Raw genomic sequence first — 23,491 nt, 5'->3', positions numbered from 1 at the left:
CACAAACGAGACCTTCAAGACCGAGAATCCGTCCTGTTCAAACGGGTGTCGTTCGCTGGTGGTGCGCGGGGCTATGGAGAGCGTATCTGCAATGTTCATGTCTTTACCTTTTTTGTAGACAATGCGGAAGTCAAACCGTTGCACCTGCATCATCATTCGCTGTAGTCGAGCTGGGGCAGCATGGATAGGCTTGCTCAGGATGGTGACTAGTGGCTGGTGGTTGGTGGTTGGTTTCGACCGTGAAGGTTTTGCCAAAGATAAAGTCTTTAAACTTTGAGCAGGCAAAAACCTCGGCGAGCAGTTCCTTCTCTATCTGAGCATAGCGTTGATCAGTTTCAGTGATTAGATTATATTAGATTAGATTATTTAATGACCACACAGTCAAGCTGGTGGAATTCAGGTTCAGTACAGGATGTTACAAGGTAGGCTGATTCCCGTCAAACATAACATAAAACATAACATCATACAATATACAGTACATGCATGGGGAGGATATGTGCTGTTATCATAGTGTGTTCAGAATTCGGATTGCGTGTGGGTAAAAACTGTTTTTAAATCGAGATGTCTTGGCGGACAGTGAGCTGTACCGCCTTCCTGATGGCAGCAGGTGGAAGATGTGGTGAGCTGGGTGGGAGGGATCAGAGATGATTTTCTTCACCCTTGACACAGACCGTTTGTGATGGAGTGATTCTATTGATGGAAGGGGAGTGCTGATGAATTTGGATGCTTTGTTAACTATGCGTTGTAATTTATTACGGGAGTGAGTGTCTAAACTGCTGAACCAGACTGTAATTGATGAAGTGAGCATGCTTTGGATGATGGCTGTGTAGAATTTGATTAGGAGGTGTTTCCTTACTCTAAACTTTTTGAGCTGGCGGAGGAAGAAGAGTCTTTGGTTAGCTTTTTTGTAGATGTGATTTGAATTGATTTTCCATTTGAGGTTATTGCTTATGTGAGTGCCAAGAAATTTGAATGAGTCAGTGGTGGATATGGGTTCGCCTGAGATGAGTAGGGGGGTCTTGGGTTGTGCCTTACGTCTGAAATCAATGATGAGTTTGTGTGTTTTTGATGTGTTGAGTAAGAGGTTATTATCTGTGCACCAAGTGACTGCTTTGTGTGTTTGAGTGCGGTATTCTGTTTCATTATTGTTCGAGATGAGACCTATGATGGTTGTGTCATCTGCGTATTTATAAATTTTAACTGAACTATGCTGGGATGTGAATTGGTTTGTGTAGAGTGAGAATAACCAGGGAGACAAGACGCAGCCCTAAGGGGCTCCTGTGCTGAGGTGCAGGGGGTGAGATATTGTGTTATGTATCTTCACCCTCTGTTGTCTGTTCCAAAGGAAGCTGTAGATCCAGTGACAGATGCAGGGGTCGATGTTCATGTCCGTTAATTTATGGAAGAGTTTAACCGGGTTGATGGAGTTAAATGCCGAACTGAAGTCCATGAACAGGATGCGGGCGTACGTGTTGGCGGTTTCCAGGTGTTGCAGAGTGTGATGAATGGCCAGATTGACTGTGTCTTCCACTGACCTATTGGCTCTGTATGCGAATTGGTGTGGGTCCAAATTGGAGGAAGTGCTGGTTTTGAGGTGAGCAAGAATAATGCGCTCGAATGACTTCATGGCCACAGATGTAAGGGCAATCGGTCTATAGTCATTGAGGCAGGATGATGTGTTGGACTTGGGCACAGGGATGATGGTAGATTGTTTGAAGCACTGGGGCACTGTACATTGGCAGAGGGATGAGTTGAAGATGCCGGTGAATACAGGGGCCAGTTCTGCTGCACAGTGATGGAGCACTGCTGGGCTGATGTTGTCTGGGCCTGCAGATTTATTTTTCTTCTGTCTCCTGAAGGTAGTCCTCACCTCGGCCTCCTGGATGTGGAATGGAGGTGGAGGAAGAGGAGAGGGGGACAATGGTGGAGGAACTGGAGACTGTTCAAACCTGCCATAGAAAGTGTTCAATCTATCTGGGAGTTGATGATCATTATCTGGGATGGGGGTGGATGTCTTTTTGTAGTTGGTCGTAAGAAATGGGCATCACGTCGCCGTCTAAAGATGTTTGTAGGCATGCTGCGCCTAGCCCATACTGGGATGCATCGCAGGTGATAGTAACTGGCAGGTTGAGAATGAAGTACGCCAGTGTAGGTGCACTGGTTAGTTGGAGTTTTAAAGTCTCGAACGCTCTTTGGTGTTGTGGGTACCAAGACCATGCATTGTCCTTGTGGGTCAGTTGTCGTAGGGGAGCAGAAAGTTCACTGAGATTGGGAATGAATTTGCCCAGGTAGTTGACCATGCCAAGGAATCGTTGTAAGCTGATGACGTCGGCTGGGACTGGCAGCTCGTTGATGGCTGCAGTCTTTAGTGGATCAGGTTTTAATCCATTGCTGGTGAACACATGACCGGCGTAGGTAACTTCGGAGACCCTCAACTTGCATTTCAGAGGGTTGAGTTTCAGATTAATGTCTCTGGCACGGTTCATCTTTTTCAGGTTGGCATCATCCTCAGTCACATCGCGACCGTATACTAGGATGTCGTCAACAATGATGGCACATGGATATTCTGCGAATTGTTGTTCCATTGAGCGCTGAAAGGCTTCGCTAGCAGTGTTGATGCCCAAGGGCATTCTTAAAAACCTGTAGCGGCCGAATAGTGTGGCAAAAGTTGTTATGGCAGATGATGCTCGGTCCAGTGGTATTTGCCAGAAAGAGCTTTTGGCATCGAGGACTGAGAATACCGTTGCATTACCAATCTGTGCCGCAACGTCCTCAGTGGTTCTCATCGGATAGTTGCCGTTTGATTGCTGTGTTTAAATCTTTAGGGTTGATGCAGATGCGTAATTCTTTCTTATCTTTTTTTTGTGGTGATGACCATAGTGGAGACCCAGTCCGAGGGTTCGCTGACCTCGGCAATGACTCCGATGGAGATCATACGCTTGAGTTTGGTGTGTATTCTCTCCCGCATGACATGGGGGACGTGGTGAGGCGCACAAACTATTATGGTTATCGTATGATCTACAGTGATCTTGTATATCGTAGGCAGTTTGCCAAGTTTGTCATCCAATAAGTCTTTATAGTTGGATAGCATCTGTTGTGTTGGTTCCTCTGTCATACAGAGTTTGTGGACAGCACGCCCGAAATAAATCAGACCCAGATCGTGGCATGCATTGATGCCAAGCAAGGTTTCTGAGCTAGGTTGGACAATGTAGAAGATTAGGTTCTTTGTCTGCTCATTGACAGTGCACTTTAAATCAGCTTTACCCAACGGTTGGAGAACTTCCCCCCCCGTAACCATGTAGGGTGGTGGAGTCTTTTTTCATAAGTTCAGTGGTTCTTATCTTGTTGAACTCTTTGAGTGACATTACGTTCACTCTGGCGCCAGTGTCGACTTTGGCATTCAAAGCCTTTATATTGATGATCATGGTCACCACAGGATCCATCAGTTTGCCTGGGGAGCACAGGTTTAGGGAGAGTAAGGTTGAGTCAGTGTTATCAGAGTCGTTCCTGTGGGAAGTATCGTCTTGTTCTTGGGAATCAGAAGGCTCTTGTTGAATCAGGTGCAGATTTGTCCTTGAAGCAGTGCTCCCAGGCGACCGACAACAAGTAGCAAAATGGTTGAGTTTCTTGTACTTTCCCAGGGGCCACGCAGAATTGGCGCCCCCCAGAGTGGAAATAGTTGCAGTTTGGGCATCTCGTGGCAGGAATATTTAGACCTTTGCGGGGCTCATTTAAAAACTTCTGCGGAGAGTAATTAGCTAAGTTTACGATATGTTGTTGAGGACTGGTGGGGTCAAAATCAGCTAGTGGGGCTACAGTCTCCGCCATTCGACATGCATGAATGGCTTGCTCTAAAGTCAGTTCAGCGTTCCGAAGCAATTCAGCTCTTAGCTTGCGGTCGCTCATTCCTCCCACAATTTTATCTTGCACGAGCTCATTTGCCAACTCACCGAACGGCACCGTGAACTCATGTGTCTTAGGTCGCTGATAAATCGTTCCACAGGCTCGTCAACCAAATCTTGTTCTCTCAAGTATACGATTCGATGGCAGGTCGCACAGTTCTCTAAACTTTCTCAGTGTGACCGCCTGGTTGTCGATAGTTTTGGCTGGCACCAGTACCAGACCGTTCGCGTCGAGGTGTGCTGGTGCGAATTCAAAGGTGTCTGCGTGGATCATTGCTTCCGGACCTGCTAGATTTAAGTAGGGATGCCTTTATGTCATCGGGATAGTTTCGGTGAACGATGCGGATACAGTGAGCATAGTCTCGCTCAAACATTCGCCAGCGCTCGGCTATATCAGAATCAAACACAAGCGGGCTTGGCTTTCGACAAGAGTTAGCCATGTCGTCAAAGTCACTCACAAATAACTGATAAACAAAATAAATCGCGGTAAACGGAGCGGGCTAGACCCGATTTTCTGACACCATGTAAATAACTTAGTCTCACACAGGTTGAAGCACAAGCATCTTTATTGTCTAGTTCATGATCACATATGCAGTACATCACGCGTTCAGTCTACTGCAGCTACTACCAGACGGTAGGCGAGTTCTTACACTATAAATCATATAATTAGACGGAGTTATAATTACTAAGCTTTCTGATTGGCTAACATGCATTAGCCAATCTACAGGAGCCATATCTCATAGGCAAATAGTGTGGCACAGGTTGGTATTGATATTGGTTTATTATTGTCACGTGCACCGAGATAGAGTGGAAAACTTTATTTTGTGCGCATACTTAAGATGTTCAGCAGAAATATGATCTAAGCCACTTGCTTTGTTGTTGGACAGTTTGTTCATGGCATGATACACCTCATGTGACATAATCACCATTAAATCATTACTCTCAATATTGTCCACCCTATACAAATCACCTTGGACACAGTTGAAAAAAGTACTATAATGCTGTTGCCATAACTCCGCGATATTAGCTGTTCCAGAGATTCCATCCACAGTGCATGGTAGAGATGTTTTGCAGCTGTTAAGAGCTCTCACTTCTTTCCAAAAATCAGTAGCATTGTTACTTAGCAGCTTCTTAGCCATGGAATCAGCCCTCATAGCTTGCTCATTTTTACAGATGAAGCGAAGAGCATACTTATATCTTGCATTAGTGAGCTTCTTGTACTCAAGCACAGGCCCTTGTCTGGGTCTACCTGCCTTAGCCCATGATTTAGTGGCTTCACGGGCTTCAGCATGATACTCAGCTACAGACTTATTCCAGCCAGGCCTGATGTTATGTGTCTTATTTTTTATGCTTGCAGTAGGGCTTACTGCCTACATATAAAGCGCTTACTATATCATTATACATGGAGCCAATATCTCTCCTATGCTTCACATCCTTATAATTAACATTACTACACATTATTGCATCTCTAGGTAGATGAATATTGCTTAAGGATTTATCTGTATGAGCATAATTAGCTAAGGTCATCCTTGGTGAGGGTTGACCAGTCCAGTTTTTCAGTGTTTAAGCTATTTCCATCTCTGGATACTACAGGTAGATGTTCAACATTTATTGACATAGCAACGGGTATATGATCAGTCATTGCTGTCATACAGCTGTACTAATACAGTGGTCCAGCCATGACGTAGTGTGCCAGGCCTCACTAATATAAGTATAACTATCTGTAGGTAAAAGCACTTTGCTTGACAATGTAAAATTTTACTTCGGAGTCACGTGAGTTACTACGTGAAGAAGGCCCGTTCAGCTGCACGTGCGTCATTACGTCAGACGCATTGGTGCAGGCAGCCGCTTGGGGAGCAGGAGCGTCTCCAACGCGGATAAGTTTAAACTCAAGGTAAGCTTGTTTCTTACCTGTTTTATTCCCTGCAGGAACCTCTTGTTCCAGAGGTTTTCTGTTGGTGGATTCGCGAGGCCCGACGAGGGAACCAGCTATGGGCTGTGGGGAAACCCCGGTTCTTGCCGCCAAGAGCGGGTAGCTGTCGGGTGTTGTGGAAGACGTTGCTGACGGGGGTCAGTGGCGTCCAGGCGCTCCGGGTGCCGGGAGGATTCACTCCGATAGAAACATAGACGCTGGGGTTCCCAGGCCGGGTTCCGGTAGGGGATTTCCCCTCCGACAATAAAATTTATGCGGGGGTGTCCCGAGGAAGGGGACTTCCAGTAGGCCGGGAGGGCTTCCCCCCGATATGAATATGAATACTGGGGTTTCCCGGGGGGGGGGGGACCCCCAGTAGATCTGGAGTCGGGAGGGGGTTCCCCTCCGACAATATAGAGGGCTTTTCCCTCCGATATGAAAGTTAATCCTGGGGTTCCCATGGAGGGGACCTCCAGTAGGATGGGATATAAATACATATGACGGGTGTCGGGAGGTTTTTCCCCCGATATACATATAGAGGCTGGGGTTCCCGGTAGGGGAATCCAGTAATTATGCGGGTTTCAGACTGCAGGGGTCCCCAGGAAAGGGGTTAAACGGACCGGAACGGTCAGCCCTGGGGACGGTAGGGGTTTTCCCTCCGGTAATATACAAGGGTGCTGGGATTCCCGGGGAGGGGAAATCCACCAGCTATGCGGTGCTCAGACCGCAGAGGTCCCCAAGATATGGGATAAATCGACCCAAGTGGTCAGTCCTGGTGCCGGGAGGGTTCATTTCCGGTAAAAATAAATAATGTGGATGTTGGCCAGGATGGAGCCTTATTGAGAGGAGGCTCAAGATAGATACACCCTAACATCAGGAGATATGGCAGTGTTGGGCAGATGGGGAGCCCTTGCCAGCAGCGCCTTGTAACAGGGTTGCATAATGGGGATGCCGAATATATGGCAGTGCCGACCTATTGCTCTAAGCCGTGTCAGCAGCACCTTGTATAGGGCTGTTTAAATGTATGGCAGCAGCACCTGGAGAAGGGCTGCAATGATGTCTCCCTCATGGAGGAGGTGAGCTTACCGGGGCATTTTCTGACCCTGAAGGGTGGACCCGTTGGAGAGGTCATACCAGCAGCGCCTTGTAGTAGGGCTGCTTAATGTCTCCCTTATGGAGGAGAACATGCCGGGTCAGTGTAATCTGATGCCGAGGCTGAGGGTATAGCGTGGAGCATACCTCAAGGATGAAGGGCACATGTCAGAGGTACGATTTCTGGCAGCAAGGTTGCCATTACAACACAATGCAGTGAACACCGCTATCAGGGGTGTTAGAGCCACCCGCCGAATATTCTATTCAGGTGAGCATATTCCACAGGCAAAACCTGAAGGGCGAAGCACATAGTTTAGGGGGAAAACGCACCCCACGGCTTCATCGGCAGGAAGCGGTTCACTGAAACTGGTAGCAGCATTACCAGAGTTACTCTACAACTAAGTGACCACGAACAAGTTGGTAAGATTTACAATTGGTCGGGCAACACACAAATAACTGAGACATTGTCATCTACTCAGAGGCATTTTAACCAGGTAACTGGACAATACTAGTATTCCAAGAAGGTTGGAATTTGGCCAGAAGAGTGTTGAGCCAGGTCCAGTATTTTAGCCAGGTTGCCTTCGAGACAGGCTCGGAGATATGGGGAATTGTCTTTCAAGGCAAGGTCAGAATTATGGCAAGAGTTGTCTTGGGACATGTGAGAATTATCAGAACCGGGCCAGAGTTGTTGTCAGGGCAGACTCGAAATTATGGCAGGTGTGGCCTGTTCATTAAGAAAGAAGGGTGATCAAACTGATTTCCTAGGTGTTTTTCCATGTACCATGATCATCAGAGATGTTTGAAGGCATTGTTATGATGAGGCAAGTTAAACAGTATGATAACAATAAATCATTCAAAGGACTACTCAGAGTTCAAAAACAATTGTGATGTATTGTCTGGATTATATTTTGATGCAGTATTTGACTAAAATCCACTCAGTTTCAAGCTAATTGAGGAATTGCTTTCTCTTATCCAGTAAATTAGGTTGTTATCAAATGGATAGTTGCCATGTGACTCCGCCCTGAGCAATAGATTGGAATCAATAGAAACCTGGAACAGCCTTGTGGTTATAAAGGAGTTCCTATTCATTAGACTAACTGGCAATGTAATAGATGTGATGCAGCTGTGCATTTGGGAGAACTGACAGCATGCTTAATGACAAACAATAAGGGTCATGAAGATCATTGATAATACAACTTGCTATTGCCAGCTGAAGCTAAGAAAGCCACTGTGATGGACAAACAGTATTCAGCATTGCTCCAGTAGTTGATCAATAAATATGTCATTATATTGCAAAAAAGATGCTATGGCTTAAGGTGAGAACATGCGAATGTCATCTCTAGTTGAGGTGCAGGAGATTTGCAATGAGTTATTAACTCTTCAGTATTGGTATCAACTATCTATAGACCCTAAGTGCATTATGGGTTAAAGAGGGAATGAGTGAATATGCATAGGGGCATGCTCAACTTCATGTTGATACACTAAGATGTGGCATATGATAAGCACGAGGGTGCAATCAGGGAAAAGATCCTGTAAAAGGTACATAATCTAATTTGCCACTGGAGTATCATTAAGTACAGATCAATGACAACACAGAATGGGTGTTGGACCATGCAGTATTTATGAAATTCTGATTTAATGCAACACCGAATATAGAAATATTGTTTTCATGCTAGTTATAGGTTGCAAAATGTGTGGCATAACAGTGGCGAAAGATACATTCTCGCTACAAGCATGAGGAATGGTCTTTTATGTCTTCCTCCAAATTTGCTTTATGAGTCGGGTCTTGGAATGGAGTCATCAAGAGTTGCTTTAGGTTCCAGCTGTGGAATTGGCCTATGCAGTTTGATTCCCGATTTGTCGGGAATAATAATAATAATGCAACATTATATAGTTATTTAAACGGAATTTTCTGGTCCAGCCTGCGGCTTGAAAGATCAGCCGTTGCATGATAAAATCAATATATGTTCTACAGATTCTCAATAGATTGCTTATGGCTTGGGTTTGTCATGCCTATTTTTGTATGTATTCACAGTGCTGGAATGGCACCAAAAAGCGGTTCTTTGCTGCTTCAGGAGATGGAAAGCGTTTGTTTAATGCTCATGTTAGATTTTAAATGGTACAGATTCTGAGTTATTGCAGTTCATTTAAATGGTCTTTGACAATATTGAATTATAGGATCATTAACTGTGCCAAGGGGCTTTCCATCAGACTTACTGCAGCTAACGAGGTCTAAGTTGTTGGGTTCACCTCGGATATCGAGTTAGTAAAGGATATCTGTTACACAGGTTTCCCAGGACAAGTACAATGCAGTATGGGACATTGTGTAACACTTTTTGAACCAGGGGGTTCCAGCTACATTCTTAGCTTTGATCGGACCTCATTAGGTAGTTATCCTCCTGGCGCTGGTTAGCACAACAGGTCACTCGCTACATTATTGTGACAGGAGAGGATGATTACATCTGCAAATATATGCATAGTATTTTATGCTATAATTAATTTAAGCAGAGCAGTAGGGGTGTCAGGTCTTAAAATAACTCAAGACATACCCAGGGATTTCACGTTATGTGGGGACACACATATACAACAATACGTCAAGGTCACCAAGAGCCTTTGAGACTCTGAGCTAACTATGATTGTTAGTTACAAAAGACGTTATAAGAACCTATCTGCTCAGATCTTGTCAGGTGTTAAAACGGAGTTGAGGTATGCAGGAGTAGATACTGATCTGGATCTTGCTCCATCAGGGCTGCTATAACAGCAGCAACAAGGGTTAATTACGTTCCGCTGGACCACATCATAACGGCTGTAGTGTGGTCAAACGAACAATATTTCAAATGTTATAATCCGTTGCCAGACCAGAGGTATTCTCAATTTATTTTATGTTCTGTTATAGGTTCCAGCCGGATGAGAGATGTGACTATTGTTATTGGTTATTTAACAGCATCAGCATGTTTAAATCTATGTCATGACTGTATGCATTATGAATGTTTTCCCTCATTTTGTCAATGAGGCAGTTGTGGTTGTGTAGACTTGTTTTCTCATGGCATGAAATCACAGAGCTTTGAAATCTTCACGTAGTCACTCACGTGGCTCCGAAGTAAAATAGTAAGATTAAACGAGAACTTACCAGTTTGAAGTTTGATCTTTATTTTATGAGGAGTTACGATGAGGGAATACATGCCCTCCGCTCCCAGCCCCCGTTAAGCTCATCTGGTAGTTCTAGTCTTCTTTCATCTTACTATCATACTTCAGTCACTGTTATTATTATCTGTGATTTCACACCGCTGCTTTGAAGATTGACGCACGTGCGGCTGAATGGGCCTTCTTCACGTATTCCCTCATCGTAACTCCTCATAAAATAAAGATCAAACTTCAAACTGGTAAGTTCTCGTTTAATCTTACTATTATTATCTTAGAGCCTAGTCATACGATTGGCAAATAATGAGTTCCTGAGATATCTGCATTCATATCCCCAATTACATATATATTACAATAATTATTGTTTTGAATATAGGAATAGATGAAAGCAAGCCTTTTTAAATATTCATCCTCATTCTGATGGCATTTATAGGATAACATTTAGGATAGCAAATTCCTTGTCATTGTGAGAAAAGTGTATTGCAATACACCAGTCAGCATCAAGCCGAACCATATTTATTGATGAGTCAAGCTTCTTGTTCCATAGAATAGCTACACCCCCTGATATCCTACCTTTGACTATTCCCATGCCAAGGTCAGTTGTAGACTCCCCAGCCCCATTGAGAGAATTGAGTTTGTCCAAGTCTTGCTTCGCTAAAAATGTCTCTTGCAGACATAGTATGTCACAGTTCTCCAGAAGGTTGTCAACAACTGTGTGGCAAGCTTTATCCCCTGCGCTCTGGCCCAAACGCAGACCACGACAGTTGTACGACAGAACCAGAATGGTCATTTAGCGAGACTAGAGACAGGATGGAGATTCACAACCCACATCCTACACTTCTATTATGGAAAATTTGATCCAAGTACAAAACAATCTACATCTGAGTTTGGCTTTTTTATGTCACGCCAAGTAACCAATTGTGCAAAACAATTAGATTACTATAAAATGATCTCAAAGTATGGGTAATTTGTGTGTGAACTGCACTTCACAAAGTGGTGCGAGATCAGACCCCCAAAAAAACGTCACAACGTCACTGTCATCACAGCAGAACTGCAAGTTCAATGTATGTTTAGATATACAGCATCCTGGCAACCTTTTTGTTTATAATACAAATCGAGCAATCTAGTTGTTTCACTGCCACAATTATATTTTAATCGCTTAACAAGAATCTACGGATACACTTTTAGAGTACAATGGAGCCATTGCAGGTTGTGAGTTGCCCCAACTTGGTCTCAGATCAGTATCATCCCAGAAAAACTATGCATTGCATCTGCTTTGGTTAAAAACAAACTGCCGATCTCTAATCCTATTTTCCAACTCTTGACCCATAGTCCTACAGTCATGGCTCTTCAATATCACATTCAATAAAAAGTATTGAGTTTTTAAAATATCCTTGCAAGTACCTTGATCTGCTTCAAAAGATGGTAGAGGTCTTCCACTTCATCACCTTCACATTCCGTGTAGTCTCTTCCTATTGCTAGAGAGCTCCCTTTAATAGTGCGTCGATACATTGGGAGGCCAATAGCTTCTGAATAGAGATCTATGGCTTCGTGTCCCACAGTCTGATACATGTAACTGTCAAGCTCGTCTGCAAGAATAAACATTCAATAAAAGAGTTATTTCAGAAGAACATGGTCAATGAATTTTGCTGAATCCTGTATTCATTTTTAAATTGACCCTGATCTTCGATAACGATGAGAAGGCCTACCGGGACGAGGCGGCTGATCTGGCACTCTGGTGTCAGGACAACAGCCTCCTCTTGAATGTCACAAAAACTCAGGAGCCGATTGTGGACTTTAGAAGGGCACAACATCCGCGGACGTACACGCCACTGGAGATAAATGGGACGACTGTGGAAAGGGTGAGCTGCTTTAAATATCTGGGAGTCCACATCACAGAGGATCTGACATGGACAACACACACTGCCGCACAGGTGAGTAAGGCAAGGCAGTGCCTTTACCACCTCAGGCAGCTGAGGAAATTCAGAATCTCTCTGAGGATCCTTCAGTGCTTCTACTCTGGGGCTGTAGAATAAATCTTGTCAGGCAACATCACAAACTGGTTTGGGAACAGCTCTGCCCAGGGCAGGAAGGCTCTGCAGAGAGTAGTGCGTTCAGCCGAACTCACTATGGGAACTACACTCGCCCCCCTGCAGGACCTATACGCCAGGAGGTGCAGATCCAAAGCCAGCAACATAATGGGGGACCCCTACCACCCCAGCAACGGACTGTTCCAGCTGCTACGGTCAGGCAAACGCCTCCGCTGTCATGCTGTGAAAACAGAGAGGGTGAGAAGGAGTATCTTCCCACAGGCCATCGGAACTGTAAACTCTTATCTCACCAGGGACTAATTTACTGTACTAATTTACTGCTGTGTTGTGTCTTTTGTAAAAAAATATTTTCTAACATGTAAATACTGTTTCTGTTCTAAGGTACACAAAATTGCTGGGGAAACTCAGCGGGTGCAGCAGCATCTATGGAGCGAAGGAAATAGGCGACGTTTCGGGCCAAAACCCTTCTTCAGACTGATGGGGGGTGGGGGAAAGAAAGAAGGAAAAGGGGAGGAGGAGGAGGAGCCCGAGGGCGGGCGGATGGGAGGGTGGGAGGAGACAGCTAGAGGGTTAAGGAAGGGGAGGAGACAGCAAGGGCTAGCCAAATTGGGAGAATTCTATGTTAATGCCATAAGGACGCAAGGTCCCCAGACGGAATATGAGGTGCTGTTCCTCCAATTTCCGCTGTTGCTCACTCTGGCAATGGAGGAGACCCAGGACAGAGAGGTCGGATTGGGAATGGGAGGGGGAGTTGAAGTGCTGAGCCACCGGGAGGTCCCTTTTGAACACTGTTTCTGTTCTATTCTGTTCTGTAGTTTTTGCACAATCCGCAGGCATTGCCACTTTCATTTCACTGCACATCTTGTATGTGTATGTGACAAATAAAGTTGACTTGACTTGACTTGAAAATAATTTTAAAACAAAATAGTTTGACATTTGTTGAACAAATGCTGTGTTTAATATTTATTGAGAAAAAAATAAACCTTTTTTGTATATAATGCAGATTGTAGGTTTCGTGTTCGTCTTCTAGGTCTGCACAAGTACTTGAGAGTCTTCAAGGTACAACAGAAGTCTTTATTACATTACTCAATGCTGGCAGCAAGACAACTCAAAAATGGCTGCAACACACAGAATCTGACTGCACACCCGCACACTACGGACAGGATAAACTATATACACAACATCTCCCTTTGTCCTGTGCTGCGCCACCTGCTGCATGGGAGGAGCAACGGGTCCTCCCACCCCACACAGTCCACCAAACATCACATTCCCCCTTTCCAGTTTGAACATCTCCATTTGGCTGGACCTTGCTTCACTCTTTTTTTCCAGCCTTTTTTGCTGAAGGTTCAGAATCAACAGAGTTTTCCTCAGTGTTCTCTTTTGAAGAGATATCAGTATTTGCTTTATCTGTATGCTGTTCTTTCTCCACTTGGCTGTAGTTTTTTTTCAGCGGTCGGCGGCGTTTTGGATGCGAACGCGATTAGTTCTTCCTTGCCATTCGGCGCCGTTTGTGAGATTACTGCTCCAAGACCAGATGGCGATGCATCGGCATCCAGTGAGATCGGCTTTGATGGGTCATAGTGGACCAAACACGTCTTCTGGGCGAGCATCTCCTTCAACCTGGTGAATGCATGATCACACTCTTTGGACCAGTGCCATTCGACATCCTGTTTTCACAGGTTGTTCACACACTTGCTGACCATGTTGCAATCCATGGTAGATGACAATGCCATAGTTGATCCATCGTATATCAAGGCGTCCATGTCAAGCTTGAAAGCATGAATCCAGTCGATGGAGCACAGGGATGTACCTTCTTTACAAACGACGATAAGCGGCAACATCTGTGTTATACCATTACAGGAAACGGCAACAGTGCATTTGCCTTTCGTGGAAATGGGCTGTCGTCCGTATCCGAAAAGGCGGACGTTGGTCGGTTTCAGTTTTGGCGATCCGATCCTCTCCCAATATCCTGACCCACCAGCGACACAGCCGCACCAGTGTCCACCTGGAACTGTAGATCGACGTTCAAGACCCGCAGCAAAATCCTCGGCTTGTCGGTGATCGTGGACACACCGAGCACTTCAACTCCGCAGTTTTCTAGCCCTTTCTCCGCTGTCCTACGGATTGACACACTGCCTGGAGATTACCTTTTCGGTAACAGGCATAACAAACGGACTTAATATACGGGCACTCACAGTGATGATGAGCAGTCGAGCCGCACCGGTAGCAGGGTTTTGATCCTCCCCCCACAGGGGACGGCTCTTCTGAAACTGTCCCACCTTGTCCGGATTTGCTCTGGGTCGATCAACTGGTTTTTGGCATTGCAGACAACTGACGAACTGTATGCACCTCCTGAGGGAGCTTCGACGCTGTTTCGCCGGCCATTTTGTGCCGTTCTTTACTCAGCAGCTCGGCCATCTTAGCACACTGTAGCACATTCTTCAATGAGGCGTCCGATTCCTTGAGAATCACCTGCTGGATCAATGCATGCCTGCAGCCCATGACCAGTCTATCCTGCAACGCATTGTCTTGGCACTTTTCGCAGCATTGAGTTTTAAAATCACAAGCTTTTGCCTCCGTGCAAAGTTCGGAAAGAAATTCGGTAATCGATTGCCTTTCCTGTTGCACCATCGGGTAGAAATCAAAGCGAGCTGCGAGGAAATTTTGAGTTTCTTCGAAATGCAGCTGCAAAGCCGTTGTAATTTCAGCATACGAGGCTTCAGTTACTTCTTCTGTAAGTAAATTTTGAAGCAGTGCAAATGTTTCTGGAGACATCGACGAACACAAGAGAGCCTTCTTCCTCTGGTCAGTCGTAATTACCGTACTTTCAAAATAAAACTCAGCTCACATTAAATACGATGACCACCTTTCTCGCTCGGGATCGAAACGATCGAATCGCCGAAACATGTTAGTTTGAGTTCACTACAGAACTTTAAAAAAAATATATTTTTTAAAAACAAAAAATAGGCTCTTATCTCGGTCTTTGGACACTCCGAAGAATCCCACTTCTGACACCACTTTCGTGTTCATCTTCTAGGTCTGCACAAGTACTTGAGAGTCTTCAAGGTACAACAGAAGTCTTTATTACATTACTCAATGCTGGCAGCAAGCCAACTCAAAAATGGCTGCAACACACAGAATCTGACTGCACACTACGGACAGGATAAACGATATACACATCTCCCTTTGTCCTGTGCAGTGCCACCTGCTGCACGGGAGAAGTAACGGGTCCTCCCACCCCACACAGTCCACCAAACATCACAGTAGGCTTCAAGTAAACAAATGAAGCCTTGAGCAAAATACTAATATCAGTCTGAAGTAGGGTCTCGACCCGAAATGCGGGTATGACGAAGGATCTCGACCCGAAATGTCACCCATTCCTTCTCTCCAGAGATGCTGCCTGTTCTGCTGAGTTACTCCAGCATTTTGTGTCTACCTTCGATTTAAACCAGCATCTGCAGTTCTTTCCTACACATACTGATATCAGTAATGGTTTCAGTCCAGCTCCATCAATAATCTGAGAGGTCATCCCAAACTCAATACTTTGGCTTTAAGAACACATCAGAGGCTGGTCATCTGTGGCAAGTGATTCACCTTCTGAAATAAAACTAGTTTGATAAAATCCTGATTGCACCAAATTTGTAATATTGTGAGCAATTCAGGTCGCAACACCTCAAGGATTCATTGTCCTTGGATACAATGCAGAGCACACACACAGAATGAGAGCTGTATTGCAAGGATTAAATCACAAGACGAATATAGGGCTCTATGCCCCAGAAATTAGAATTGAGAGATAATTTCAAACGTGACGGATATATTACATGACTTTAATTCCATGAGATTTATCTTTAGCTGAGTTGTTGCAGGGTCTCAGCAAATCAGAAACAACTGTGGAGGGAAATAACTGAAGAAGGGTCCTGACCCAAAAGGTCACCAGTCCATTTCCCTCCACACACACTGCCTGACCTTCTGAGTGACTCCAGCAATCAGTATGTTGCTCAGGATTACAGCATCTAGTCTACTAATAAAGACACAGTAAACTGGAGTAATTCAGCAGATCAGGTAGCATGTCTGAAGAACGTGGATAGATGACGTTTCAGGTCAGAACCCATCTGGTTCATCACCACATACTCAAGACATATTAGCAAGAGCCAAAAAAACCCAGCATTGCTTGGACCCCTCAGGATGATGCTTTTTTTTTAAATTTCAGATTTTCAGCACTCACATTTTTCTTTTTTTTTTTTACAGCCTGCAAAGGCATTTTTCCCCACACTTCATCTAAGACCTGTGTAGTCCTATAAGGACCTACCCCACTAGATTTTCCATGAACACAATATCTCACCAACATGTCTCCTGCTGCACCAGAGGACCAAACACCCTCGACCACTGCTACACCACCATCAAGGATGCCTATCGCTCTATCCCTCGCCCTCACTTCGGTAAATCCGACCATAGGCTGCTTCTTCCTGCCTACAGACAGCAATTAAAGAGCGCACCCCCAGATGTGAGGACTGTACAGAGCTGGTCGGGGGGGGGGCAGATGAACAACTCCTGGACTGTTTGGAGTCTGTAGACCCAGTCTCGAGCCCCCATTAGCTGTGATGGTATTTCGGACAACACCGGCATCATCGCTGCCAGGCACGGAAATCGCGTGCGCACATTCACACACACACGCTCGAGGCTTCGGAGGCCCTGTGAACGGTAATTTCAGCTCAATCCAGCGCTAAATGCAGCTCAACTCTGCCTGTCTGGCCTGGTCATGCCTGGACTGATGACATATTTCACGTAAATTCAAGCAGGGATAACCTGGCGTTTAGCTGGGTTTAGCACTGCTTCTCAGCGCTGGCTGTGGGCCTGGGGGCGCCACTCCCGTCTGACCCGACATCTCTGGCCACCCCCGGGCATGGAGGGGGGAGGGCCTCTCGGGTGGGGACATCTCAAAACAGGGGGGGAAGTGTCCCCCCTTCCGCCCCGGGATCTCAGCCCCTGCCCGTCCATCGCCAAGTGCTGCCGCCAAAGGGGGAGGCAGTTGGGATCTCCTCGCCACCGCCAACCAACAGGAAGGTGCGGGGCCGAGCGGTGCAGACGCTTCAGACGGCGGAAGGGAGTCTCCTGCTCCCTCCCTCCCTCCTCCCGGCCTCGGCTTGCGGGAGGGTTTATTTTGAAAGCGCCGTTGGCGGAGTGGCGGGCAGCGGCCGCTAACAGGGCGGGAGTGGTGCGGGAGGAGGGAGGAGGAGGAGATGGAGCCGCCACCGACGTCGCCGCTGCTGCTGCTGTGCGGGGCCCATCATTCGCTCCGACCATCCATCACGCCACACTTAGTATCTTATCCACGCATTACAGCCGTCGCCGACACAAAACATCACGTTCCTTTTCTCCAGAGATGCTGCCTGACCTGCTGAGTTACTCCAGTTTTTTGTGTCTATCTTCAGTATCAACCAGTATCTGCGTGCCAAGCCGGGCAAAATGACTCGGTGTTTAGGTTGCCCGGCGGCATTTTGGGTGGTCAGTGGCACCCGGGCAACCGCTAACTTCGAGCCCTGTGACGTGCCTCAATGACTATCGACCAGTGGCATTAACGTCGGTGGTGATTACGTGCTTTGAGAGGTTGACCATGGCGCAAATCAACTCATACCTCGACAAAAACCTGGACCCACTGCAGTTCGCTTACCGCCACAACAGATCAACGGTGGATGCGATCTCGCTGGCTCTCCACTCCGTTCTGGACCACTTGGACAACAAAAACTCATATTTCAGGCTGTTATTCATTGACTATAGCTTGGCATTTAACACAATCATTCCCTCCAAGCTGGTTACCAAACTCTCAGAACTGGGTCTCTGCGCATCCCGCTGCAATTGGATGCTCAACTTCCTCATTCACAGAACACAGTCTGTTCGTATTGGTGGAAATGTGTCAACGTCGATAACAATCAGCACGGGAGCACCTCAAGGCTACGTGCTCAGCCCCCTGCTATACTCACTCTATACTCATGACTGCGTAGCCGGTCATAGTGCGAACTCCATCATCAAGTTCGCTGACGACACCACTGTTGTGGGACGTATCACTGATGGAGATGAGTCAGAGTATAGAAATGAGATTGACCATTTGACCAAATGGTGCCAGCACAATAACCTGGCTCTCAACACCAGCAAAACCAAGGAACTGATTGTGGACTTTGGAAGGGGTAGGATGGGGACCCATAGTCCTGTTAATATCAACGGGTCGATGGTGGAGAGGGTCAAGAGCTTCAAATTCCTGGGCGTGCATATCTCTGAAGATCTCTCCTGGTCGGAGAACACTGATGCAATTATAAGGAAAGCTCATCAGCGCCTCTACTTCCTGAGAAGATTACGGAGAGTCGGTATGTCAAAGAGGTCTCTCTCGAACTTCTACAGGTGCACAGTAGAGAGCATGCCGACCGGTTGCGTCGTGGCTTCGTTCGGCAACTTGAGCGCCCAGGAGCGGAAAAGACTGCAAAAATGTGTAAACACTGCCCGGTCCATCATTGGCTCTGACCTCCCTACCATCAAGGGGATCTATCGCAGTCACTGCCTCAAAAAGGCCGCCAGCATCATCAAGGATCCACACCATCCTGGCCACTCACTCATCTCCCCACTGCCTTCAGATAGAAGGTACATGAGCCTGAAATCTGCAACATCCAGGTTCAGGAATAGCTGCTTCCCCACAGCCATCAGGCTATTAAACTCAACTCAAACAAAACTCTCATCATTAATAGCCCATTGCACTTTATCTGTTTATTTATGTGTATATATATATATATATATTGGTATATGGTCACACTGATCTGTTCTGTTCTGTATTTATTTATGCCAACTATATTCTGTTCTGTTGAAGCAAAGCAAGAATTTCATTGTCCTATCTGGGACACATGACAATAAACTCTCTTGAATCTTGAATCTCAGCAACATTGCATGAAAACATATCAGGATCCACGCACCAATAACACAGAGCTTCGTCTGCCACCATCTATCTTCACAGTCCACTGTCCCTGACACATCCTGGTATATGAAGAATCGAAACATCACCTATCATGTTCTCCAGGCACACTGCCTGACCCACTATGTTACTCCAGCATTTTATGTCCTTTTTTTGTAAACAAGCATCTGCAGTTCCTTCTTTCAACATCATAGTTCATGTTTAATATAACATATTTGATGTAATGAAGGTTGGGGATTTCCAGAATGTGACATTACCTGGGTATTTATAGACAATAGGTGCAGGAGTAGGCCATTTGGCCCTTTAAGCCAGCACCGCCATTCAATGTGATCATGGCTGATCATCCACAATCAGTACCCCGTTCCTGCCTTCTCCCCATATCCCTTGACTCCGCTATCTTTAAGAGCTCTATCTAATGCTCTCTTGAAAGCATCCAGAGAACCGGCCTCCACCGCCCTCTGAGGCAAAGAATTCCAGACTCACAACTCTCTGTGTGAAAAGTGCACTTTTGAGCACATTTGTGCTCAAGTGTGATATTAGCAGCTGGGATTAACTGTGAGGCGTCCTAAATTATAATTCCCCATTAAGCAAAGTGCTCATACTTGACAATAAAGAGCACAACCTGTAGTGTCCACATATTTAAGCCTGATCCATAAGGGAACCAGTTTGTTCACTTGGAGACTAGTGCACACTAAATTGTGGTATAAATATATCTCATTTTGCAAGCTGCAAAGATGATACAGGTTGCATATCTGTATTAATATAAAAAGGTTTACCTTTATGATTGGCAGGTCTTAAATTCGCTAAAGCCACAACTTCATGTCCAGCTGCCACACACTGCATCATATTATAACAGCTGTCCTTTCCACCGCTACAAAGAAAATTAAAAATCAATTCAGTTTCATCAAACTTACAGCTAATAAGTCTCTCCGGCACCAACATCACCACATATTCCATTAACGTTAAAGTTCAGTTGGCAGGAAACCATCGGAAAAAGGCACAAAGTGCTGGAGTTACGCAGCAGGTCAGGCAGCATCTCTGGAGAACATGGATAAGTGACGGATTGGGTCACGATCTTTCTTCAGACTGATTGTTGGGGGTGGGGGGGGGGGGAGAAAACTAGAAAAGAGGAAGGGCAGGATAAAGTGTGGCAGGCAATGGGCGAATAAAAGCGGGGTGAGGGAGGATTGATGGGCAGAAAGAGAGGCAAACGGACTGAAGACTTACAAATTTTGAAGCTGGAAGGCATGGATGGGGAGGGAGGGGAGAAATTGATGAGAGTTTAGGTAGGGCACAGAAACATTCACTGATGGTGACGAGCATTTTCCTCGGCAGACTGGCTTAAGAACATTTCAGAAATGTGCGGACCGGAGCAAAGCAAAGGAGCTGGGAAATGCATAATCTTTAAGGTACTGATTAGGAGTTCAAATCAGGATCAAATGGTATGTTGCAGACTAATCTTCCTATTGTTTGACTGGGGCACACGCAAGCACAATGAAGAAATGACGTATGCAGTCTGATTACACAGTAGGAAGAAAGTTAATCTCACATCTACCAGGATGTTAGTAAATGCCAATAAATAAATAAGAGGGCAGAACAGGAATAGATCCACGTTAGACTACAATTAGCAGTACAAGGCAAGATAAATCATTGCTAGGGGTACTCCAGCTATGGTTGGACAGATAAATGAGAACCAAAATGAAATCCTACGGATATAATTGGCATAGGATGGCATGGAGCATCACAGTAAAGGCACTGATTTGAAGATGAACGTTAAGGAGTGATGTAGCAGTCACATCAAATTTCAACTGAGACTTTTGAGTAAGGCAAATTAAGGAAAAGACTTTGATTAAGGAAAGGCAAGGTAAAAAATGAGATGGTGCACTATTGCAGCATGAATTATATTGTTGAAGCAGATTTTTTCTGAGTAAGTTAAAAAGAATATCTGTGAAAGTGAAGTGTGGGGTGTCTGCATGAGACACATTTACAATTTTGCCCTGTGTCGGTGCTGGGAAGGGAAGTTTGATAACCTGCTGTTTAGTGGAAGCAGCCTCTCGTGGAAGAGGAGATATTGGAAATTTGTGTTGGTTGAGTTTAACAATAGAAATGTAGAATAGCATCAATTTTCATGGCAACATCTATCAGTTCCTTGTGCTAAGAATGGATAGGTGAAATGGGGAAAAAGCTCTTAGCACTCCATTGTCATCCTGCATATCTGAGTCATTCATGCAGCAGAGCCTGGCATAGTCTTTACTGTGAACTAGCCAGGCACAACAGGTGCACGGAAAAGAGGTAACCATAGAGACAATTCAATACTGCTGATGGCATGGAGATGTTAATTTACCTGACCAGAGCAATTACTCTCATTTTGATCAGAAGGATTGAATGAGACAGGATTTTCAAATTTACTGAATTTAAAAAAATCTTGTGTTCAACTCCTCTAGGGATTTGGCTAACTCTTCCTGCTCTCTTGAGTTCTGATCTCTCTCTTCACCTAGATCCAGTCTCTTCCAATCTCTCTGGGTCTCTATTTATTTACTGCCCCTTTTTTTCAGACCCGTTTTCCTTCCAGATGTTACTAGTGTCTCTCACACTCTCTCTGAAGCCAGGTATTTTGATTCCACACTCAGTCACACTCCCCCTCTTTCTCCCTTTCTCACACCCTCTCTCCACACTTTCTCCCTCTCTCCCCCTTCTCTCACACTGTCTTCCTTCCGTCTCTCCCCCTTCCCTCTCATTCACTTTCTCTCACGCCCTCTCCCCCACTGTCTCACTCTCCCCCACTCTCTCTGGCCGTCTCCTTTCCCTCTTTCATTCACTTTCTCTCTCCTTTCCCCTTCACTCTCTCTCTCTATCCTCTCTTTCTATTCTTCTCTCTCTCTACCCTTCTCTCTCTCTCCCTCTACCCTTCTCTCTCTCTCCCTCCCTCTCTATCTGTCTCTCCTTCCTCTCTCTCTCTCTCTCTCCATCTATCTCTGTCTCCTTCCCTCCTTCCTCTCTGCGGGTGAAGCCACCGCCAAGGTCCCCGGGCCGAGGACCCCACCCCGCTGCCCTCGTCGCGCCTGCACCCATTGCTGAGCCCAACACCGTCGCCCCGCCGTCGCAAAGCCGTTTGCGGCCACCGGAGAGAGACGGCAGACACGGGGAACTCGGCGAACCGCCAGCCTGCTAGTTTGAGCGGGGATATATGAAGGTGACTGAGGGCGGAGTGAGTGAGGAAGCCCCAGCGATACGAGGCGAGGGCGGCGCCGTTTAAATTCATGGCGCAGCTTCCAGCGGCCCTACAACCAAAGATACTACAGCTTGCAACACTCGCGTATATAACTTAACCGCTGCTTAGCAACTTCCAGCGGCCCTGCAACACTCGCCTATAAAACTCGGACTAACTTATCCGTGAGCCTGGAGCAGTTTAGAGGGAAGCCAAGCCCTGGTCTGTGCAGATGCTCATAGCCTGCGTTCCTCCAAACCAGCGGCGTGATTAGAAATCTCAGATATTTCACTCTGAGGGTACAGTGCAAAAAGAAAACCTTTAAATTAAATGTACACAGACATTGGTTTCTTTTGAATAACCAAATGTTATTTAAAAAAATGGTCCTTGGTAGACACTCGGAGGGCCGAAGGGTTGCTTCAGTTTAGTGTATTGTCATGTGTACTGAGGTACAATGAAAAGCTTTTTACTATGTACTGTCCTGTCAGGGGAAACACCTGTCCCTATACCTCCTCCCTCAACTCTATCCAAGGACCCCAACAGTTCTTTCAGGTGCAGAGGTTCACTTCAGATTCAGATTCAAACTTTATTGTCATTGTGCAGTGTACAGTACAAAGACAACGAAATGCAGTTTGCATCTCCCCAGAAGAGCGACATAGAATATGAGCAATAAATATGTTTACGTACAGTCGTAGTAGTGCAATTCTTTCTGGTGGAAGGAGTATCCGGGGGGGGGGGGGGGGGGGGGGGGGGGGGGTGACTGGCAATCACCGAGGTACAGAGTTAAGTAATGTAACAGCCGCAGGGAAGAAGCTGTTCCTGGACCTGCTGGTCCGGCAACGGAGAGACCTGGAGCGCCTCCTTGATGGTAGGAGAGTAAACAGTCTGTGGCTGGGGTGAGAGCAGTCCTTGACGATGCTGCATGCCCTTCACAGACATCGCTTGCTTTGGACAGACTCAATGGAGGGGAGTGAGGAACCGGTGATGCGTTAGGCAATTTTCACCACCCTCTGCAGTGCTTTCCGGTCGGAGACAGAGCAGTTGCCATACCATACTGTGATACAGTTGGTAAGGATGCTCTCGATGGTGCAGCAGTAGAAGTTCACCAGAATCTGAGGAGACAGATGGACCTTCTTCAGTCTCCTCAGGAAGAAGAGACGCTGGTGAGCCTTCTTGACCAGAGTTGAGGTATTGTGGGTCCAAGAGAGGTCATCGGAGATGTTGACC

The 23,491-nt window shown here is 46.0% G+C and overlaps 1 protein-coding gene across 3 annotated transcripts in view; it reads right to left on the bottom strand.

Moving 5' to 3' along the window:
• The window catches only part of dph6 (diphthamine biosynthesis 6), a 267,398-nt gene extending 245,489 nt beyond the window's left edge, over positions 1-21,909 (bottom strand). For 2 of the 3 annotated variants that reach the window (XM_033026964.1, XM_033026963.1), the window contains exons 1-3: positions 21,401-21,909; positions 19,833-19,927; positions 11,452-11,636 (exon numbers count right to left, since the gene is read on the bottom strand). In XM_033026964.1, coding sequence (XP_032882855.1) covers positions 11,452-11,636; positions 19,833-19,927; positions 21,401-21,423 — 303 coding nt within the window. In that variant the 5' untranslated portion in view covers positions 21,424-21,909. The remainder of the gene's footprint in view (positions 1-11,451; positions 11,637-19,832; positions 19,928-21,400) is intronic. The other variant, XM_033026965.1, reaches the window with a different exon arrangement.
• Positions 21,910-23,491: the final 1,582 nt, after the last annotated feature.

The sequence above is a fragment of the Amblyraja radiata genome, chromosome 9 (assembly GCF_010909765.2).
Source record: "Amblyraja radiata isolate CabotCenter1 chromosome 9, sAmbRad1.1.pri, whole genome shotgun sequence".
Classification (NCBI taxonomy): Eukaryota; Metazoa; Chordata; class Chondrichthyes; order Rajiformes; family Rajidae; genus Amblyraja; species Amblyraja radiata.
Note: the sequence above shows the minus strand (reverse complement) of the source record. Positions and strands in the feature narration are given on the sequence as shown.